General features: G+C 44.8%; 1 protein-coding gene across 1 annotated transcript in view; it reads left to right on the forward strand.

Moving 5' to 3' along the window:
• Positions 1 to 23,116, forward strand: part of LOC106576095 (forkhead box protein P2-like) — a 109,906-nt gene that overhangs the window by 72,631 nt on the left and 14,159 nt on the right. The window contains 8 exon segments of the mRNA XM_045699701.1: positions 2,821 to 2,958; positions 4,340 to 4,429; positions 6,853 to 7,036; positions 8,110 to 8,362; positions 10,501 to 10,605; positions 16,992 to 17,079; positions 18,589 to 18,672; positions 22,355 to 22,565. Of these exon segments, the coding sequence (XP_045555657.1) occupies positions 2,821 to 2,958; positions 4,340 to 4,429; positions 6,853 to 7,036; positions 8,110 to 8,362; positions 10,501 to 10,605; positions 16,992 to 17,079; positions 18,589 to 18,672; positions 22,355 to 22,565 (1,153 nt within the window).

Consider the following 23,116-nt stretch of genomic DNA (forward strand, 5'->3'; position numbering starts at 1 on the left):
AGTTAAATGCCTGGAATTAGCTTTGTGCTGGGGCTTCAACAATGAACCAAGGGCCGGGGCCTTCCTCTCCTCCGCCTCGCCTGCCTCTCTTTTTGTTTGGGGAAGAGCGATGAAATGAAGATGATTATCATCCATCACTCGCGAGCTAAAAAGCTAATGAAAGCGGGAAAGCCACTTCCTTGACTTCATTTGTTGCCTATTTTTCAATTTTCATTTTTGAATCCCCTTGTTTTCCTTGTCAGCATGCATGGGCTTTTCTCCTTGCTTGTTGTTCAGATACAGTATTATCCTCATCCTGTACAACTGGGTTTTTAATGCGTATATAGACATATAAATACCTCTTACAGAATACATGGTGTTTAGTGGTGTTGTGATTCATTATATGGTCTTGTATGGTTATGTGTTTTCACTATTTACATGTTTACATTTAAAAACCCAGACTCACACCAAGTTCCCCATTTGTCAACCACATTAACCACAGGATCCTCATTCAAGCAGCCAATTAATGGGTTTAAATGGAAGCATTGTCATCCTGTCCCCCACAATTCAACGGGGTGGCCCCCAGTGTAATTACACGTCTCAGATGTATCTTAAGGTTTAATAACACTTGACGGTGGAAGCACGGCGCATTTAGTCACATGCAGATGTTTCATTTGTGACTTTTGTTGCTTTGTTCGGCCTCTTTCTTTTGTGTCTCCTTAACGAAGTGCAGAAGAGAGTGAGGCTCCTGCTATAACACAACAGCCTTCACACACACACACACACTCGCGCCCACACACACACGCACACACTCTCTCTAAGACCCAAATGAACAATGGTGGCAGGCTAGGATTTGTTTGAACATGAATGTGGTGGTGCGGTGGGGTGGGGTGGAGGAGGATGGGGCTGGGGATGGAGTTTGACCTTCAGCTGTGATTTTCAGTTCATCAGGATTAGTCAAGCTGGGCGATCAGGAGCGCTAATGCATAATGACTTCTAAAATGAAAAATGTGTAGTGACCATGCAAATGTCTAAGCTAATCAAAGAGGGGAACCTGGGCTGAGGAGAGGAGAGAAGAGCAAAACAAGGACGTGTCAAGGCCTGAGAGATGGGGGGGGATTGAGGGGAGGGGGGGATACAGGGAGAGATGTATGGAAAGTAATCAAGCAGCTTGATTAAACAGTAGCGTTAGATGTTAAGGAGACAGGAGGGTCTTATTGGCCCTTTCTGTCATGCCGTCATCGTATACCGTCATAGCGACTATGTGCTAAACGATGTCGCAATTAGCGAGGGCTATGGAATGGCCACAACTACATACTACAATATTCAGTATAGTCATATTCTTTAAAGACGCCTGCAAGAGATTTAATTCATCTTATCTTAGCATACGATACTATTTGGTGCACTATTCTGCATCTGCAATGGTTGGATGTGTCATATCAGAGCCTGTGTAATAGAATATTAAAATGCCTAAAGCCCTTGCAGTCAAATAACACTTTCAGAGTATACCGTGTCCCCAACAGGTGTCAGTGAAAGTTTCAAATTCCTTTATTCAGCAGCATAGCAGAGTAAACAAACTCAGCCCAGCGTTTGTTTTCATTCCAGTCATTGTAAAAAAATAATAATAATAATAATACCAGCCATGAAGAATTGAACAAGAAGTGATATAAACATTAAAGCTACATTCCCCTGTTTCTATGTGCTCATGCAGGCAATCAAAGTGAGAAGCAAAGAAAAGTTGGATCTTTCTTGCTTTGTTATTGATCTGTTGTGTTAGGAAGTCACTATCTACTCTCTAATACGGCGGCATGTAGCCTAGTGGTTAGAGCGTTGGGCCAGTAATCAAAAGGTTGTTAGATTGAGTCCCCAAGCTGACAAGGTAAAAATCTGTTGTTCTGCCCCTGAACAAGGCATTTAACCCACTGTTCCTAGGCTGTCATTGAAAATAAGACTTTGTTCTTATCTGACTTGCCTAGTTAAATAAAGGTTAAATAAAATAAATAAGACTTTGGCTGAGAAATATATATCTTTGTTTTGTTTTGGTGAAGTTCTCTCTAGCAGTTTTGACAGCAGCTAGTAATTGAATGATTCTTATCACCTAAAAAATGACATATAAGTTTTTCAAAATGACACGTCAGTGGAGAAAGAATTGCGCCTCTGGCTGCTTTTCGTGAGAGTGAAGAAGTTGAAAAACTTCTGTGCGCTGCAGAAAGGCAGCTGGTAATTCCACAAACAGAATTGTCTACCAGCACCAACTAGCACCGATCCTCTCAGAGCAAGTTTCTCTAACAATCATCTCCCTCCCTGTCTCTCCAAGGCTCTTTCTGAGTGATCTCTAACCTCAGGGTTGTCTGGGTGCTGGAATGCTGATTGGACATACCAAGTGTCCACTTCAACTGTGTTATTTTAATCAACTTTGGAGTTGTGCATTTTCTTGCTGTTTCACAATGGCCGCCACTGATAGGCATGCCTAAGGCGGTTCAAGGGTTCAGCTAATTAGGGTATACGTCTATTTAAATCCCTCTCTTCTCCCAGCGGGCGGACTGTCAAAAATAAAGCAAGGAAACACAAAGGCACAGCACCCATCCATCCTTCAGCACAGAGTGCCTCAGCACAAGGGTGATGGGAGACATGCTTTCTCTACCTTTTGGTCCCCAGCCAGACCCTGACGCATTCTCTCTCTCTCTCTCTCTCTCTCTCTCTCTCTCTCTCTCTCTCTCTCTCTCTCTCTCTCTCTCGGTCTCTGTCCTTTCCTCCCTCTCTTTCTCTCTCTCTGTACCTCCGTTGCTCCCCCTTTCCCTCTCTCTCTCTCTCGCTCTCTCTCTCCCACCTACCCTCCAGGTGCCGGTGTCAGTGGCCATGATGAGTCCCCAGGTGATCACCCCCCAGCAGATGCAGCAGATCCTCCAGCAGCAGGTCCTATCCCCTCAGCAGCTCCAGGCCCTGCTCCAACAGCAGCAGGCTGTCATGCTGCAGCAGGTACCTAACATACACACACACCGTGTAGACAGACACAGAGAGACACGCACAGTAACACACCCACCCACACAACCACATACTCACCGAGAGACATTCACCTAGACACACACACATAGTTACGTAGTCATACACGCGCAGTTACATGCGTATGGTCACATAATGCCTGCCTCCATTGAACCGCACACACACACACACACACACACACACACACACACACACACACACACACACACACACACACACACACACACACACACATACACACATACACACACTGCCTGTGTAGCACTGTATACCCACCACACATAAGGTACAGTACATCCACGCCCGCTGCGCCCTTGACACAGTTATAAAAGAGAGACTAGAAGTGACGCACTTTGACCACGTCACAACCAATTACCTGTATCCCCCAGTGGGTCTATTTCCTGGGAGCCCTCGGGAAAGGTAAAAGCTGTCAGGGTAGTTACTGTAGTTATGAGGAAGTCAATGAAAGAGGGGTGGATCGAAGGAGCTGAGTTTTTCATCATTATTTCAGAGATAGACTACAGTGAGAAAATAGGGAGCGATTGTTTCATTAACTACTATCTTTAGTGGAATTTATGAATTCATTCAGTTTCAGGAAGATGTCCCATGCAGGCTAGAAACTGATTGCAATTTATATTCTTTAGAAGACTTTTTACCCTACTGTACCCTCCTCTATCTTCAGGAGTCACTGAGAGTAGCATAGACAGCAGAGAGCCGATGTCATGTGTGATGTGTGTTAAACGCCTTACTTTTAGAGTGATGAATCCGGTCCTTTGAGTGTGCTGTATTCACTTTAAAGCATTTCAGTGCCTGTCAAGACATTAGACCAAAAACTGTATTCTAGTTAATATGATTGATTAATTGTGCCCCCTCCAGTACTGTGCGAGGCCATTTAAAGTCCATACGGAGAAGACATGGCGGGAGAGCGAGACTACAGTATGTGTCCCCTGCTAGAAAATGAATAGGATTATTTATGGCACTTCCACCGTGTGTTATTCGTAGCCAGCATGTGTCGGTGTTGTCGTGGCACCTCATTTTCAAAAAAATTCAATGCAAATGAATTACAACATGTCAGAACCTTGGCGAATGCTCTTTTTGCTGCTCTAGTATGGAAACAGATTCCTCGTGAACTTTACAAACACATTGCTACGGTATTATACCATATGGTCAATATAGTCTGTCTCGGTAAATCGAGGCTTTCCGCATGCCCAAAACGTCACACACCATACCAATGAAACCAAGAGAAAAGAAGCATTTGCCAATGTCTATTTACATAGCCAGACGATAATATGGACATTCTCCTAGGTTACCTGGAATGTTTTTTTTTATCATCTATCTCTCTTTCTTCCCTTCCCAGCAACATCTGCAGGAGTTTTATAAGAAACAGCAGGAGCAGCTACACCTGCAGCTTTTACAACAGCAGCACCCTGGAAAGCAAGCAAAAGAGGTGGGTATCTGTTTAGACCCGGAATGGCCTGACAGTGGGAGTGGGAGGCAAGACAAGCAGGGAACAAGTCTAGATGATGTCTTGCTGGCTGTCTCACTCAGTTCAGTCTTCGAGGTTAGCGGCCGTGGATTTGGGGAAACCTTCCCATGTTTCTGGGATTTCACAGACCAAGCTAGCTAATCCAAAGCCAGTGTTCTCTAATGTTAGCTAATGGTTCTCCCAGTGTTACTGTATGTGCCTGAGTGTGTGTTTGATGGACTAAGCACTGACACTTGTTATCTGCCACTGGGGAAGACTTGGGGAGAAATGATGGGACAGGGGGGATGTTCTCGCCCTCCTTCTAAAACATGTAAATGAAGGGACGTGATGTTAAATAGCAAAAAAAAAATCCCAGTTTGAGCCGAGAGAGAGAGAGACAGGACCGAGTCACAGGGTCTGCTGATTAATGAACTGCTTCTGTGGGTTTGGGCCGAGTGGCGAGCAGCAGAAAAGTTAGAGTGTGACGCGCTCATAAATCACACTGACAACCCGCCAGTCTACCGGGCGAGGCTCGCAGTCTGTCACAGGGGCCAAACATCGTAGCGTGCCGCACGCTGTGCCGGGGCCAAATCTAAACAAAACATGGGGAAGCAGTTAAATTGATCAAGAAAAGGTATCACAGACACCTTTTCCCAGACACATCTCTCTCTCTCTACCTCTCTCCCTCTCTCTCTATTCCCTCATACCTCCTTCCATCTCTCTCGCTCTACCTCTCTCCCTCTCTCTCTATCCCCTCCTACCTCCCTCCATCTCTCTCTCTCTCTCTCTGTCTGTTCAAGCAGCCCATTATGCAGACCCTACAGGAAGCTGCTACTGACCTCCCGGAGGCTTTGTTTCTGTTTGGATTTGTGAATAGAATTTTCAGCCCTCCGTCGCCATCAAATATGGAATAGAAATTGCTCCCTTATTTCTCCAGAGACGGCGGGTCCAATCCACATGACTTGCTCCATTATGCAGTCTGTTTTCCAGTGAGCGCATCACAAGTTTTGTCTGCCCCCCCTCCCCCCAGGCTAGAAAGGAAAGGGTCTTCCACTGCAGCTTCTCTCTCTGTGAAGTGTGACTTCCACCACATATATCCTCAGGAGTGTCTCTCCACAATTCCATGGCCACCTTGGTCTTGTAATTCTTGGCAAGATTCTCCTATAATAACAAGCCTTTCCTTGAGTGTTACAATGGAATCTGATAGTAGAAAGATAGTGGGGGAGAAAGAGAGGCAGACAGAGAGAGAGAGAGTGATAGAGAAAGTGAGAGAGAGAGTGATAGAGTGAGAGAGCGATACAGATACAGAGATGCAGAGAGATGTAGAGAGATGTAGAGAGATGTAGAGAGATGTGGAGAGATGTAGAGAGATGTAGAGAGATGTGGAGAGATGTAGAGAGATGTAGAGAGATGTGGAGCTAACAGAGAGATGTAGAGAGATGTAGAGAGATGTGGAGAGATGTAGAGAGATGTGGAGCTAACAGAGAGATGTAGAGAGATGTAGAGAGATGTGGAGAGATGTGGAGAGATGTAGAGAGATGTGGAGAGATGTAGAGAGATGTGGAGCTAACAGAGCCAGTTGTATGATAGCTCCATGTTTCCTAATAGACCGCCAGAGATCTCATCCACAGCCCACTGAGGACTAAACTGGTAATGAAGTGATGCTCAGTTCTCGCCATGTTTACTGTTATAGAAACGTATTATACCATGGTAATACACAGTTAGCTGTCTGATCGACATCTGCAACAACACCAGAATAGTACTGTTGTGATTAAGCCACAAAAGTCAGGGCTTTTTCCCTTCCTCTCCTGCTTGTTTTTCTGTGGTTGCTTTGGCAGTTTTTTTTTGGTGTTGTTGTTGTTGTTGATGTTGTTTTGCTCGGGCTTACGCAATCGGCTGTCTGGCTGGTCCCGTGGTAAACAAGGGTGGGGGGAGAGGGGGTGGGAGGGGGATAACGCTGGTGTGCTCAGTAGCTGTAAATCTCCTAGCGAGTTCCCCTCGGCCCCATAAGCTGTAATAGACCATCAGCAAATGGAAGACAATTAACTATCAGCTGTGGGGGGAAGGGATTACCCAGGGCTTAATATCATACAGAAGACTCATCTCATAGCAGTCTGGAGTGGCGAGTGCAGTCCGTCAGTCTATTAGCCCAGTGTGCCTAGCTCTGCCTCGTTCAGCAAGAGGAGGAGACAGAATAGAACAGGAACTAGGCAAAAAGGAGGTGAGGAAAGAGAGAGAAAGGAAAGAGGAAGAGAGACAGGCAGGCAGTAGTTAAGATCATGGAAGCAGCAGCATCGGCAATGGAAGCATCCTCGTCGTCAGTGTGGGCGCCCACTTTCTTGTTAATTTGTTTAATTTGTGCTCCTCTCCTCCTCCACTCCTCCTCCTGCTCATCTTCACTATAGCAACAGCAGCAGCAGCAGCATCAGCAGCAGCTCGCCACCCAGCAGCTCGTCTTCCGGCAGCAACTCCTCCAGATGCAACAGCTCCAGCAGCAGCAGCACCTGCTCAACATGCAGCGCCAGGGCCTGCTTTCCCTGCCTCCGGCCCCAGGACAGGCAGCCCTCCCCGGGCAGACCATGCCACCAGGTAAGGAGGTGGCTGGAGGAAGTGAAGGGGGAGAGGAGGGGAAGGGGAGAGAGCCTGGGGCTTCAGGGGTTCTGAGGCTGGGGGGGGGCTATATTGCACGTGACTGCTGGCGCCCACACCGCTCTCTCTCTCTAGCTCTCTTTCTGTTTCTATCTTACTTTATCTTGGTTTGTCTTCCCTTTTTGTTACTACCTCTTTCTCTCTCACTTAGCTCAGCCTGTCTCTCTGTCTCTTCCTGTGTCTGTGAGTGTTTCTCGCTCTCCCTCTATTCCCTCGCTCCCTGCTCACCCCTCCCTCTCTGGGTTGTTATTGTTGTTGTTGTTGTTTACTGCCTGCCTCACAGTAAGCAGCGAAGAAAAGAGACAAGAGGAGCCGCTTCCATTTTCTCTCGCCTCGCCAAGAAGTAAACACGTGTTTACCAAAATGGCGGGGGGGGGGCGAAAACAACAACAACAACAACTAGGAAGAAACATAACGAAGGGGGGTTAATTACCGGTGTGAGGCTGAAACAAAAGGACAATGCGTGTTTATCTAGCTAGATAATATCATTTGTGCTAACTGAATTCTGCTTTCTCTGTGACTGTAATCCAGTGGCAGCCATTGTGGATCAATGCCCGTAGTTCCCTGTAGATTTCATTGGAACACTGCTTTCTTATTAAGTAGAACGGCTGACAAGAGATCATCCCAGTTAATCTCTCAGTGTAGCCGTGTGTCATTTGATTAAAAAACTAATCCTGAGTTAGAGATGAACGTAGGCAGTAAACAGGAGGAAGCTATTTCTGTTGGTTTGTGATGACACTGTGTTGATGTACATTTTACATTTACATTTTAGTCATTTAGCAGACGCTCTTATCCAGAGCGACTTACAGTAGTGAATGTATACATTTCATGCATTATTTTTTGTTGTTGTTTTGGTCCCCCGTGGGAAATGAACCCATAGCCCTGGCATTATACACACCATGCTCTACCAACTGAGCCACAGATGTAGTCTACAAGACATCAGCTCCAGGCATTGTAGTGTGTGCGTAACTGTATTGTAACTGTGTTGGTCCTCTGTTTCTCCCCTCTCCCAGCTGGACTGAGCCCAGCAGATCTCCAACAGTTGTGGAAGGACGTGACCGGTGGCGGCCACAACATGGAGGACAACGACATCAAACACAGCGGCGGCGGCCTGGACCTGACCACTACCAACTCTTCCTCGACTACCTCCTCTACCCCTTCCAAAGCGTCACCTCCCATCTCCCACCACTCCATCGCCAACGGCCAGTCTCCCGCACTCAATTCCAGAAGAGAGAGGGAGCGAGAGAGGGAACGGGAAAGGGAGAGGTACGGAAAGTGAGCTACACATCCGCCACCCACTACACAACACATTGTAGACACAAAAGCTTGTTATTGGCTGTTAGTTGTTTGTTGTTTTATGGCTTTTAATAATGTACAAATACATTCAATATCTATCTATAGAAACAACCGATCAGAGTATTTGTCCCCGTTTAGAAACAAAAAGAAAAAAACATATTTGTTCCTGCCGGGTTGAACAAGATGTTTTGTTTGTTTGTTCAATAGTTTATTAGTGTCTTGGTAATATTCAAAAACCAGCCTCGGCCTCCCTAGGGACAGCGTAGGATGCTATTGAACACAGTTGCTTACACTATATCAAAAGCAAGGAGAGGAAGACACCGGCAGCAATACACTGCTGTGCGAGCAGAAAGCAAAGGTAACCGCCATGTACATTAAGTATTTAGTGGCACTTTTCTTTTAAAATTACCTTACCTTACCTCTTGTCATGTAAACAGAATACATGATGCCAAGGTGGTATTTTAGAATGTTTATCCTTGCGATACCGCCTTTATATGTGGTTGCGACTGTAAGAAAACACTGTTCGCATATCTGTCTATCTGATTCCATGCATTATTCAAGGCTCTTTCCTGCAATATAAGAAGAACGTGGCGTAGTGTAGTGGTGTGGAGAGATTACAGTGCAGGTGGATGTGTTGTGTAATTGGTTTAAAGTAGATGCTATCTGCTGCCGCCACTAAACGGGAGCTTGAAACAGATATCTTTGGAAGGCAGACGTCCCCCTAGAGGAGAAACAAAAACAGGAGGAGGAGGGAGGGAAAAAAAGAGAAAGAAAACACTTTTTATCTGTTAGTGTCCCCCGGGGGGGGTGTGGCGTCTCGTGATGATCGAACGTGGAGTATTGTCAAGGAGAGATGCTTACTAACACACAGTGGATCGATGGAGGGAAAGCCTGTCTGTAGAAACCATGTGTGAGCTCTCACATATACACACACACACACACCGACACACAAACACACACACACCCTCCAACCCCCCCAAATACAGAAACAAGTGGAGCCGAAAGGTTAAACCGTCACTTTTAATAGGATGTGCTGTCTACTCGGGGTCGTAACTTATTCGGGTGCCATTTTCCAAGCAGGACCCTCTCTTGTCCTCAAAATAACATGAATTACATTCATCTCATGATGAAAATTATATGGCTGTCTGGATTTTTCATGTTTACTTGAAAGCCCTCTGTTGATCGCTTTACAAGATGAAGAAATAGGGGTTGGGAAAATAAGAAAATAAAATTGGTCCCCCAATGGGTTGGCTGGATGGTTTTTCGCACGTTGTTTAGGGGTTTGCAATAACACTGGGGATAGCTAAACCTCTAGATCAATAATCAGATGTTAATCATATTGCTAGGCCAGCCACCCTCATCTTTTCTCCCTTCTGTTATTAGGAACACCCTATTCCCTTTATAGTGCACTACCTTTAGCCAGAGCATCAAGAGCCTCATGGGCTCTGGCCAAAAGTAGTGCACTTTATAGGGAATAGGGTGCTATTTCAGATGCAGACAGTAACTTCCATCCTTGGATTAATTAGGCTCCTTCCCTTCTCCTAGCAGCCTTGGCAGTTGAACTATTCAATAGAACAGGGCTGAATTGACCTGTTTTGACCTGCTTGTCGCTGATGGTAACCTGACAGCCACCAGCAGCCTCAAGCCATTATGGCTTTTTTGATGAATCTGACGCCAGTCTACCCTTCTCTCTCTCCTTCTCTCTACCTCCGATCCTTCCCTTTTTTTCTCTCTCTGTCTAACTCTACCTGTCTCTTTCTTTCTCCCTCTCTCCCTTTCACTCTTGCTCTCTCTCTATCCATCCCCCATCTCTTTCTCCCCCTTCTCTCTCCCTCCCCTTCCACCCTCTCTCTCTCTCTCTCTCCCCATCTCACTCTCTCTATCCATCACTCCCCCCTTCTCTCTCCCTCTCATTCTCTCCCCATCTCACTCTCTCTATCCATCGCTCCCTCCTTCTCTCTCCCTCTCATTTTCTCCCCCTGTCTCTCCCTCTCTCCCTCTCTCTCCCCATCTCACTCTCTCTATCCATCGCTCCCTCCTTCTCTCTCCCTCTCATTTTCTCCCCCTGTCTCTCCCTCTCTCCCTCTCTCTCTCTCTTCTCTCCTCAGCTCATTACACGAGGAAAGCGGCGCCTCCCACTCCCTCTATGGTCATGGGGTGTGCAAGTGGCCCGGCTGCGAGAGCGTCTGTGAGGACTTCGGACAGTTTTTGAAGTAGGTCTTACTCTGAGAATGTACTCTCTACGCTGTGTCTTACTCACCTCCCTTTTCCTGTACTGACCGACCGCATATATCATCATGTCTTAGCTTACACTGTGAATTTACTGCATGACTGTGCATTATGTTACAGTCTCCTGTGTTAATACTAAAAAAAGTACAAGCTCAATGACAGTTGCATTTAACAACCACAGGCCAAGACAATGGCCCCCATGATATCCGATAAAGCATCATGTCACCCTGCCAAGCGCCTCTCGTTGCTCTTTCCCACAGCAGAAACGACGTCTTATGTTCCATGGTATAAAAGTTGTCGTTCATCAACTAAGATGAGCTTAGCTGCTGTACATTTTTTGTTTCTCAATAATGAAGCTGTAGAGGCCTACTCTGGGGTATTTTCCACAGTACCAGAGCGGCTCTTTGCGAGCTTAATCGAGAGGGCCCAACAAAGAGATAAACACGCTTGCATCTCAATTGGGACATTTTGACGTATAGTTTGTATAGACTGTCAGGCGGCTGGCTACATTAACCCTCGATGTAAATGATCTCCGATTTACACCCAAATCTCCTCTTTAGCTCGCCGAGTTGCCGCGAAAGGGCCTGATAGGCTTGTGTGAAGAGCGTCAAAAACGAATGGCAACTTGTATAGACGCGCGGGGGCCCCACAATGGTTGCATTCAGTGTTGTCATGGCGCCTACGACGGACTGAATGAACTCTTCATGCTCCATCAACAATTTAGTTAATTAGCTCATTTGTAATTGGTCTGCTTTGTTGCCTGGGATGTCAGCGGGAGACATCAGAGGGGAAGGTGTTTGCTAGTGCCATAGATTACAAGTTATCATGTTGCCACTCACTGGAGTAGCTAGGCTCTTTCTCTCTCTTCATTTGAAAAGAGAGAAAAAAGGGCCAAAGCGTTCATTGGAATATTATAATTAGATTTGTAATTAACTGAGAAACAATGATCTCGTTGAGCGTTTTCACGGGTGTAAATGTCCATGTAAATTCCGCACAAACTCTTTTGAAATAGGGATATTTTTCTATTTCGGGGTGGAGGATTCTTCCTTACATTACAGTGCTGTAACTCCATAACTGTGGTTCTGTTATGATATGGAAGCCCACCAGGGCCAAACCAGAGTTGTAGGATTTAGGTCAGGCAAAACCAAAGGCAGTAGCTTGGCTAATTATACAGCCGTCTGTAGCACTAGCATGTGCATTAGGGCTAATGTGTGTCTGTGTAAAGAGAAATTACTGAAAGCCAGACTGGCTTAATATACAAACCTCTACAGACCCCACAAGTCAGACAGACAAGACATTTATTGTGCATTATATCAGTGCCTCTATTCAATGGACACGCCAACAATAGACACTCCTTTGAATTTATTCTGTCCAGGTGTATTTCTATCACAATGTCTTTTCTATGGCTGTTATGTGTGCTTATCCCCTGGGGAAGATGCACCACATGGAGCAGCATGGTGGATGTCACTAGCAGAGATTTGCTCGGGGGGAAAGGCAGTATATAGGCAATACTATAAGGTTACAGTATATATTCTGCTGGAGGCCCTGGAGCAGAGCAGAAGTTTGCCCTTGCGGCTTGAGAAAGATTTTGGCTGTGTGTGAGACTGCATGGCTATAGCGGATTAGTGGTCTTAAGTCATACACTCAGTTCACTTTGCCTTACTGAAACCACCCGCTACTGTACATGGGCTTCCATGTAAACACGGCTAAGTATGTTTACTGTATGGGCGTCTTTATAGCTTAGTTTCTCATTTAGGTTAGGGCATAGGTACACAGTAGGTTATGAAACGTGACTGTATATGTTCTTTAAGAACAGTGTAGAAAAAAGGATTGCACAGATAGGCATGTACTTTACACTAGTAGACTAGAAAGAGGCATTGCAGGTAATTCTCTGACAGCTGGTATAGTATGGAAAGGGACCCTGCTTCAAACAACTGTCTTTACGAAACAGCCTTAAAGATTCTGGGTGAGACTCCGCGTCGTTGCATCCAGCCTGCGAGGAGTCAGAGGTTCATGTACTGTAACCGGCACATGAAAACAGACAGCAACAAAAGACAACGTGATCCTGGCAGAACAAAGATGGCTGCTTGTCTGCCTTGCCTTGGAGGAGGTATCGTCAGTGTCAGGGAGAGCCTTTTAATGTTTTCGGAGATGCCACTCATCTCCTCGGCAACCGCCAGGTACAAACACACTTTAAAATGGTTTACATAAAATAGGTGTCAGAATCAAATGGCACTTTAAGACGAGAACGCAAGGAAGGGGGGAAACCTAGGTAACCTGATGGTTGGTTGCTGGAGGTATGAAACAAAAGGCTAATGCAGCGGGCGCGTCTAGTCATCTTTTGTTGTGTTGCGGTAGGAAACTTGTCAAGATCAGCATTTAATAGCTCTTCAGTGTCTCTTTTATGTGTGTTTACCTGGAGAGCCTAGAGGCTGGCTGGCACGTTGTGTTAGCTCTGTAGTTCAAATGTAATATTAGCGTGGGAGTGTGTGTGTGTGTGTGAGTGTGTAGGCCTGTGCGTGCATGTTGATACATGTAAGTGTATGTGGTTCTAAATAGTTTTGTGGCGCATACATTTTCAAGGAAGGTTTGACAGGAACGAGAACAACTCATTTCACACCCAGGTTTGTTCTTTTAGATTAGTGTTACAGTGATATGTATACATTTGTGGGCATAGTTCAGTACTGTACAGTGCAATCAATGCAGAAATATTTGATTCATTCACATCACGTACATTTTACTAGTCCATTCTATTTAGTATTATTATATAATGCTTCCTGGTCTGTTCCCTTGTTCTATATTGATTTACTCTCCCATCTGTGATCACACACACACACACACACACACACACACACACACACACACACACACACACACACACACACACACACACACACACACACACACACACACACTCCATCCGAGAGGAGTTAGTTACCGTTTGATTATCATCTCCAATTAAACATTCTTCAGCCCGTCAGCCCATATATATTCATACCCCCCATCCAAACCTCCAGCATGCCCCTCCAGCATCCCCTCCAGCATGCCCCAACCGCCAAACCCTCAGACCATGGTCTCCCTAAATCGATGCACCTTGCCGTCTACACAGACAATTTTTCTGCCTCCTCACTTAACTCTTCCCCTCTCTACCCTCCGACGCCATGTCCCCCTCTCCCCCCTTACCCAGCAGGCAGTAGAATCAGAGAGAGAAATGGCAAGCGGAGAGAGAGAGAGAGAAATGTTAACCTGACCGCGAGTGTCTCTAACCGTTGCTTAATTAAACCCACAAGGCAGTAAGAAGCCCCCGGATAGGCCCCCTTAGCGCTACTCTGCCAGACGTCTGGCTGGGTGTGACAAGACCTTTAAAACTGAGGGCATTACATTAGTTATGCATATGCTGCTGTCTGGTCTGGTGTGGGTCTGCAATGTGTGTTTGTGTTACTCTGCGCCATGCTAGACAGTCAGGGTGGAGAGAGGCCCCAGCCTCGCTAGCATGAAGGGTCTGGGTCGACAGAGCTGTGATAGGACACATGGACAATTAGGCACACCATACTGTATGTGTGCTTGAAGGTATATTAGCAGGCTCTTAGAACTCTCAGTGTATAACTTCAGTATATTGTGTATATATTTGTCTTAATGGTCGGTGAGGCTTTGTTTTTGTCTAGAAAACCCTACTATACACAACACACCACTGTATTAGTGTGGACTCTCTGTCCCTGAATCCCTCCATCTGTCAATCTCCCCAGCTCTCTCTCTCTGTTTCTCTGCCTTTCTGTGCTATTGGACCCATCACATTGGTTATTCCCCTCTCAAAACAAAAATCAATATGCCTATAAAGTGACCCATAAATTACGTGGTGGCTCCAGAAATGTTTGTTCAGAGCTGTCTTTGTGAAGGCGTCCGGCCTCTCTTCCCTCCCTCACCTCTCTGTTTGAACTGCTCCGAGTCTGACTATGCCCGGCTCATTAGGGGATATTCTGGTGACGATGACGGATAACCTGTCTCTCTCTCTCTCTCTCTTCGCTCTCACTCTCTCTCTCACTCTTTCTGCATCTCTCTCGCTGTCAATCTCTCTCCCTCACACCATCTCTCTTCCTATGTCTGTCTCTCTCACTCTCTTACACTGTCTTACAATTTCCCTCTTTCATATTAATGCATAGCAGCAGCGCTTGCCATTTTAATATTTCATATGCAGGCCGTAATCTGTTTGTAATCGCCTTGCCAACTGGCCAGCAGAAGAAGAAGAGGAAGACAAAAAAGGGATCATTTGAAAAAATGGTCGGAGGAATATCGAGAGGCCTTCTCTAGCTAATTCACAACCTCCCACAGGAGAGAAAAAAAACACAGGCTGCTTGTCTGTCGATGAGAGGGAAACTTAATAAAGATTTTTTTTTGTATTTGGAAATGAAGTATCTTCAGGGATAGCGGGCCAGCCTACTAGGTGCTTTTGAAGTAGCTGTAATTTATGACACACGCCATACATCAACTGCATAGGATAGCATTATGAGCATTGAAATGACAAGGGTATTTGCAGCATTAGTTCCCTCTTCCTGCGAGGGACGTGATTAAATGATTAATGAAATGCCTCTTTGCATGCGCATTCTGAAACAGCAATTAGACACGGGCTGGAGAAACCCACCAGTCCAGCCTCTCCCCCTCCTTTTAATGCTATTTCATTCCTGATTTAGAATGGAACATTTCTGAGCATTAGACCTGAAATGGTTACAAAAGGAATGAAATTGGAATGGTTTTAAATGTGCCCGGCCATAATTGAAAGGTACTGGGCTATTGTGATTACAAATGTCCCATTCCATGCTTTGATTGGCATACTAAGGGAGGCTGGTGAATACCTTTGTATTGTTTAGCATTTTGCTGTTAAACAATAAATAGGAAAAGACTAGAAGAAATGGTATGTTGCCGTACCTGGTGGGGGGAGAGGAGAGGGGAAAAAAGAAGACGGAATCTTAACACTATAAATATACATGATATTACGCGTGTGTGTGTGTGTGTGTGTGTGTGTGTGTGTGTGTGTGTGTGTGTGTGTGTGTGTGTGTGTGTGTGTGTGTGTGTGTGTGTGTGTGCGTGCGCACGCGTGCGTGCGTGCGTGTCAGAGAAAGAGATTTAAGCTCCCACTCATGCACTGGAGGCAGTGCTGTAAATGATCATTGAAGGGTCTGCAAGCTAACCTATAATTACAGCAAAGAAAGTGGCAGCTCTGGCATTTCATAACCATGTCTTCTCACCAATGATAATTCAGATAGAGGCTCATTACCGAACATCACAACACTTTAAGAAACCTTTTCGCCTTTGTGGCGCGGTGCAGGGAATAAAGGTCTATTTTAATGGTGAGGTTCTTTAGTGTCCTGCAGGCTAAATCCAATCAAGACAAACCGTCATCAACTGTTATGGCTGTTTGCGTTTTTTATTCTAATGAAGGAGATGCATTTAATAAGTCTGCCACGGAATAAATGTACACTTTGGAAAGGGAGCTTTAAAATCATACTCACGTTAAATTGCCTTTATTGTTTTCTATAAATGAATGGAGACAAACCCATTGTGCCAGAGCAGCATCTGTTATCCTCTATAGACTAGTGTTCTGGGTAGTCACTGACTCCTATCCACACTACAGAGGGTGTATTGTCATGGAAGATATGCTACTGGAGTCATATTGGAGATGTTTTCATTGTTTTATATCAGAACAACATCCACCAGTGTTACATATCATTTCAGAATGATGACGATGATGATGATGATGATGATTACAACAACAACGTAATAATAATCATTTATGATAATACGTCATTTAATAAATGATCACATTTTTGCATTTTAATAATTTATATTACAATGCCTAATTTTGTGAATTTGTATGCATATAGCATCATTAACGACTTCCCTCCCACTCTCTCTCTCTCCCTCTCTCTCTCACCCTCTCTCTCTCTCTCTCTCTCTCTCTCTCTCTCTCTCTCTCTCTCTCTCTCTCTCTCTCTCTCTCTCTCTCTCTCTCTCTCTCTCTCTCTCTCTCTCTCTCTCTCTCTCTCTCTCTCTCTCTCTCACCCTCTCTCCCTCTCTCTCTCTCTCTCCCTCTCTCTCTCTCTCACCCTCTCTCTCTCTCTCTCTCTCTCTCTCTCTCTCTCACTCTCTCTCTCTCTCTCTCTCTCTCTCTCACCCTCTCTCTCTCTCTCTCTCTCTCTCTCTCTCCCTCTCTCTCCCTCTCGCTCTCTCTCTCTCTCTCTCTCTCTCTCTCTCTCCCTCTCTCTCCATCTCTCTCCCACTCTCTCTCCCTCTCTCTCTCTCTCTCTCCCTCTCTCTCTCCCTCTCTCTCCCACTCTCTATCTCTCCCTCTGTCTCTCTCTCTCCCTGTCTCCAGGCACCTTAACACAGAGCATGCTCTAGACGACAGGAGCACGGCCCAGTGTCGAGTCCAGATGCAGGTGGTACAGCAGCTAGAGATACAGGCACGGCTCTTTTAGCATTATTACATTGTTATTGATTTCTAATTATTTTCTTTCATACCTGTTTGTGTGGCCGACTAGGCCAAAGTGCAGCAGAATCTTATATACCGAGACCACCTAAACAAAGGAACCCTTGGGCCCGCACCAAACCCATTATGACTGTTTTAATTGAATTAACGATGTGCTTATTTTCTCTCCTTTTCAATTAATAACGGAGTGCATCTGTCCCCTGTCCCTGCATGTTAATTAAATGCACTTTGCACCTGAAGGAAGCTTCTGAAGACAGGAACTATTTTTAGTAGGTGGAGCGTGACCTTATTAGCGTGTCACGCTGCCGAGATAATGAGTCCGGTGATTGAATGACATTATTACTCAGCATCCACGGCATTCCCACAATACACTGGATTTACACCACGGCTGTCTATTTTCTGTACTGGATTTACACTGTGGTACTGACAGTCAGGCCTGCTTTAGGCCGGGGTAGCATGGACAGACAGACATGCTCTTAGAGTTACAAGTTCACTCTCTCTCTCTCTCTCTCTCTCTCACTCTCTCTGATCTGAATACAACCCAAGCGTTCCACCATAAAGTTTTTTTCCGCTCCGACAAACATTTAGTATTTATGTTGTTGGGGTTTTGGAGGGTCTTAGAAGAAAAAATGTATAGTTATTGTTTATAGGTAAAAGAAAACTAAAAAGTATTGTGTTTTTCTTTATTTTTTGGGGGGGAACCCAAAGCCACCGAACCTCGTGTTTACGGTGTGACCAATTACCAGTTGGCGTTTGCTGTTTTATGCCCTTCCTTTCCTCCTTTTTTCCTTCGCTCCATCCCTGAGAGCCGTCACTGGTAATGAGGACCAGTTCAGTCTAGTCCAGTGTTGCTGGATGCTGCTGCTGCTGGGTCGGTGTTGTAGCTTGCGCAGGAGGAGTGGAGTTCAGTCTGTTCACACTGCCTGGTCCCTGTCACTCCCAGTGAGTTAGATTGATGATAGCAGATCGCAGGGCCACTAACTGGACCTCCAAGGGAACAGGGGGGAGCGTGGAGGCGGGCCTGGCTGGCACTCTGTTTGGAGGACCCCTTCACCTCTCGGCAGCTGTTGGCTGGGGTTCATCTCTCTAACAGTGTCCACAGGACTTTGAGGAGGCACTCAGGACCTTCTAATTTATAGCCTGAGTAGCCTGTTGCTGTCAAAGCACCCGTGACCTAAATTCTGATATTGACAAAAAGATGAAGTGCTATTTGTTTTCCCTGACCTCTTCGCGCTAACTCCCCCTTGCCGACACCACTAGCAGCAGAAATGTTTTGTCTCTCTCTTCTCCTCTTCCTCTCCTCCACTGGTTTGGTTTAAGTCTGTGTCTTCAAGGCAGACTTAGCTAGGAGCCCCAGACTGGGCATATGCAGGATTCATTACAAGAGAGACAAGCTCGATAACAAGATGTATTACTGTTGCAGTCTGGGGAAAATTGCTCATTTCTAAAGCACTTTTTTTTCTCTCCCTCTCTCCGCTAACAGCTTTCTAAAGAACGTGAGCATCTTCAGGCGATGATGGCCCACTTGCACATGCGGCCCTCGGAGCCCAAGCCATCTCCAAAACCTGTGAGTGCATATTGCTCTATATACAGTAAACAGGGTTTGGCTGAATGAGCCCAGCAGATGAAATGGAACAGTTTAACCGTCAGCAGTTAAAATGGATGGAGGGATAGAGGGATGATAGTGGGATGGAAAGGCAATACCAGGTTACACATCTCCCATCAGATACATCTCAGTCTATGACAGAGAGGACAATAGAGACAGGAGTGTATTAAATCACAGGCTTGAGTCCTTGGCCAAAACGCTGGGCCATTTCATTGTGATAGATATAATGGTTAAAACAACCTGTTAGCAGCGCAATAGCTGCTTAGCACCACAGTCCAAAGCAGCACTTAAAGTAGAGTGAGAGAAATGAAAATATGTTTCATTTTGACAACAAACACCTCGAATGATAGCTGTACTGGTAAAGATGATGAGCAATGAAATAGCCCAGTAATAAGTATGCAATAAAATGGGCCTAAAATGGACACAAAATCCTACAAATATGGGCTAAAATTGGCTAAAATCTATTTGACACTATTTCACTTTAGTAAATATTTGCATTGAATATGGATACACTCACGATACTAATGTATTTAAATTATACACAAAAAAATGTATATCACATGTGCAAAAACAATGCATCATTTTTGTGAGTATTATTTACCTTAATTTTAAAGCAGTTAAAAAAATGAGGAAGCCGAAACATTGTTAGTATGTTGCTGCTGCTTAGTAAGTGCCTCATTTCAATGGAATAATGCTCCATTGAATAAAGTAGAATCACAAGATAGAATAATTATCCTGCAAACCCGTCAGGAATCATCTGTTTTCCTCCAATTTATTATTCAATCATTTTTTTCCCCTCTTTTTTTTTTATCTTCAAAACTCCAGCAGCTTGGTTACATCTAGTCTAATAAAGAATGTTCAGTCCTGTAATCCAAGACTGCATATGAATGAATAATGTTAATGAAGTATTGAATTACATAAACCGCACATGAAATAACTGCTAATTGCATTTGATGGTGCGTAATTCGTACAGAGATCCTTAAATGAACCAACTCTCTCCAGCTTCCGTTTTAAGCCTCCCCCTTTTGGAGAACTAGAACGGAGCGTAGTTATACTGTAGATTTTGGCATATGAAAATGACTACATGTGTATAATACGTGTTATATGCGGGGGAAAAATGCATAGTTCCACCGCAATAGGAGATGGGTAATAGATATCATAGCATGGGTTTACACCCCGAACATGGCTGGGGCTGGGGTTGAAACAGCCCACATATTTGATAAATATTAATAGTGTGAATTTATTGCCGGCTGCTGAAATGAGTCCTGTTGGTTCATCACTGCAACCCTTAACAGCTATCAGTAGCCCAACACAAGGTGTTCCTCGCGCTGGGCGCACTGTCTATTATATGACCCCATTTACTCTCTGAATGGCACTTCATTAAATGTTACCTTTTGGCCATGCCATGGATGGATGAAAAGTTACCAAGGCTGCAAGGCCCAGAATAATGAGTTTTTTTCTCTCTCTCTCCCAGACCCAACCTTGAATATATATATTCAGATGAGCAGAGAGGTGGCAAAGTGCTCATCCCTGCCTCTCATTCGCTCTCCCTCTCAGTTAGGGCTTTAATAAATTCCATTTTGCAAATACTAGGATTGTATGCCTGCAAACATGTTACGCTTGTTGCCGTACCTGGTGGGGGAGAGGAGGGGGGTAAAGAAGACGGAATCTTAACACTATAAATATACATGCTATTACACACACACACGCACTGATAGGATTTATTATGGAGTGCATTTTTGCTGTGTTTGACAGCGTGTCCAAACCCTTTGTGTGTCTCTGTGTTGAACATGTAACACGTAATGACTGTTCACAGTGTATCTGGGGCTGTGTGGGTGTGCGTATGTGTGCGTATGTGTGCGTATGATGCTTTGAATGAATAGGGGATTAAGTAGGATCAGACTTCAAAGACCTGGTTGGTTTGGTGCCTTGACCTGACCTGTTGTGAATTATATGGAGATTCCTGTATTATACACATCAAATACACTGTTTTGGAAGCTGTCGTAGGAAAAAAACAGCAATATACATTTTCCTTTTCAATTGTCATGCTAGTTTACTGTCTGTGCTGTGTTCTACAGTGACAGTTGCTGTAGTCTAGTCTACTTTCCTCGCCAAAGTAGTAAAGCGTTTCTGTCTCAGACAATGATGGATATGACTTGTCCATCGTCATTATTATTCCGTAATTAAATTGCATAATTAGCACATGAAAATAATAATGAATTAGCATTTTATATTTACACCTTTAAAAAAAACAGCTGATGTGCATGTCTTTGAAACTTACACTCGTCAGTCTTAGATTCACTCCTCCTTCCACTGTGCAGTAGAGTAAACTTGTACTAAGGCCACAGCTAGCCTATGCTGCAACTCTGCAGTCCTATGGAAAGTTCTTCTCATGTAATAAATATATGCCATTTAGCAGATGCTTCTATCCAAAGCGACTTGCAGCCATGCGTGCATATATATATATGTTTTTTTTTTACGGGTTGTCCCCGGAATCAAACCCATTACCTTGGCGTTGCACGCGCCATGCTACACCAACTGAACAGAAGTACTGCTGTCAGTACAGGCCTTACAGTATTAACTAGCTGCCAGTCATCTCAGCCCAGACAGTCCCTCCCAGTATCAGCTCACTAGCTTTAAGTGGTGTTATAATGATCAGCTGAAGCCATAGATGCACCATAGTCTCTCCGACCTGACATCTCATTGTATTTATCAACACATGCTGTCGCAAATGATTATTGAGGCCTCTCACTCTCTCTTTACAACCCTGCTCCCCTTTCAAAGTGATCTCCAGTCACGTTCACCAGCAGTCCACTCATCCCGTTCGCAATTAAGCCAATTTGCTTAGAATATGTAATGATGTCATTTCCATTCCAGCTAAATTAGCACAGAGACCCAAAGGTCAGGGTGGAAATTTCCACTCGGTTGGTTGGAACCCCTACAATCACATCACATGTGCCCAACTAAAAAATAGATAAAAAAAGAGGGTGAAAAGCTCTGTGGATTAGTGACGGGTTTCAGTTAGCGTTAGCGGAGAGGTAAAGTGACTCTGCACGGGTTTCAAAGAGGAAATTAGCCGCATCGCTTTTGTTTTGTATCCAGGAATGGTCAGGGTTGCCTGTGCTGTGGCCTGGCCATCTGTAGCCAGCTGTAGCCATCTGTAGCCAGGTGGGGGTGGTGGCTGTCTCTGGCTCTCTCCCTACCACAGTTTAGTACACACTACACAGTGAGTTGTCTCTATGTGGGCTAGAGATGGTGGTTGGGATAACATGGATGGCTGATCGTTAGATCATCTTTAACAGCATGCTCTAATTAGAATTCTTATGATACAATTTTATCCTTTAATTAGTGGAGATTGGTTGCTTCCTCTAACACAGCTTATTAGTGGAACCAAAGCTGTAGAACTGTAGAGAGAATCCACTCTCATTTGTCAGAGAGCCCCTTCTAATGTAAAACCGTCTTTCTTTCTCCCTCCCTCTCTCCTGGCTCTACTTCCTTCTTCTTGCCCTCAATCCTATTTCTCTCTGTCTTTCTTTCCCTCGTTCTCTCTTCCTCTTTCACTCCACCCTGTCTCACCCTCCTTCCCTCCCTCTCCTTCCTTTCCTCACTCCCTCGCTCCCTCACTCCTTTCCTCCTTAATCAGCTGAACTTGGTATCGAGCGTCACCATGTCGAAGAACCTGCCGTCGGTGTCCCCTCCGAACGTACCTCAGACCCCCACCACGCCCAGCGCCCCCGTGACGCCCATGTCCCAGGTGCCCCAGGTGCCCTCCCTGCTCAGCGCCGCCAACGTCCCAAGCATGGGCGCCATGCGCAGACGTCACTCCGACAAGTACTCCATGCAACTGTCTTCAGGTAAGACCCTCTACACTAAGCCCAGTCACCTACTGTTATGATCATTAATAAAGTTGGGCTCATTGAATTGAATTGAATACTGTGTTGGACTCCTTTCAACGCATTGCCACTAATAGTTGTTGTTGTACGACCACACAGTGTTTATTCCCATATGGAATGTTAGATTTAAAAAGGAAAAAAGGCCTCTGTATAATCAATCTATATGTCAATAGACCATAACGTTTTCTGAGCGTAAATATTATGTGAATGTTAATTCAGTTTGAACGTTAAGATGTTCTATGTATTAAGCGCTTTGCATTTTAAAAGGCCTGTCTTTGATGTTTATATTTACTCTCTGGAATTTAGCATAAAATATGCATAATTATTCAAGTTCATACAAAATATCTACATTGATCTAATTTGATATGGATGTATTAGTGTTTAAGATTTCTCATGAGAGAGATTAATGAAAAATCTATTTTGGAAAATGGAAAATGCTGATTTGATGTGTGCTGCTCTCCCCTCCCTCTTCTCTTCTCTTTCTCTCCCTCTTTTAATTTGATGAAATCCTA

Source organism: Salmo salar, chromosome ssa17, assembly GCF_905237065.1.
Source record: "Salmo salar chromosome ssa17, Ssal_v3.1, whole genome shotgun sequence".
Taxonomy (NCBI): domain Eukaryota; kingdom Metazoa; phylum Chordata; class Actinopteri; order Salmoniformes; family Salmonidae; genus Salmo; species Salmo salar.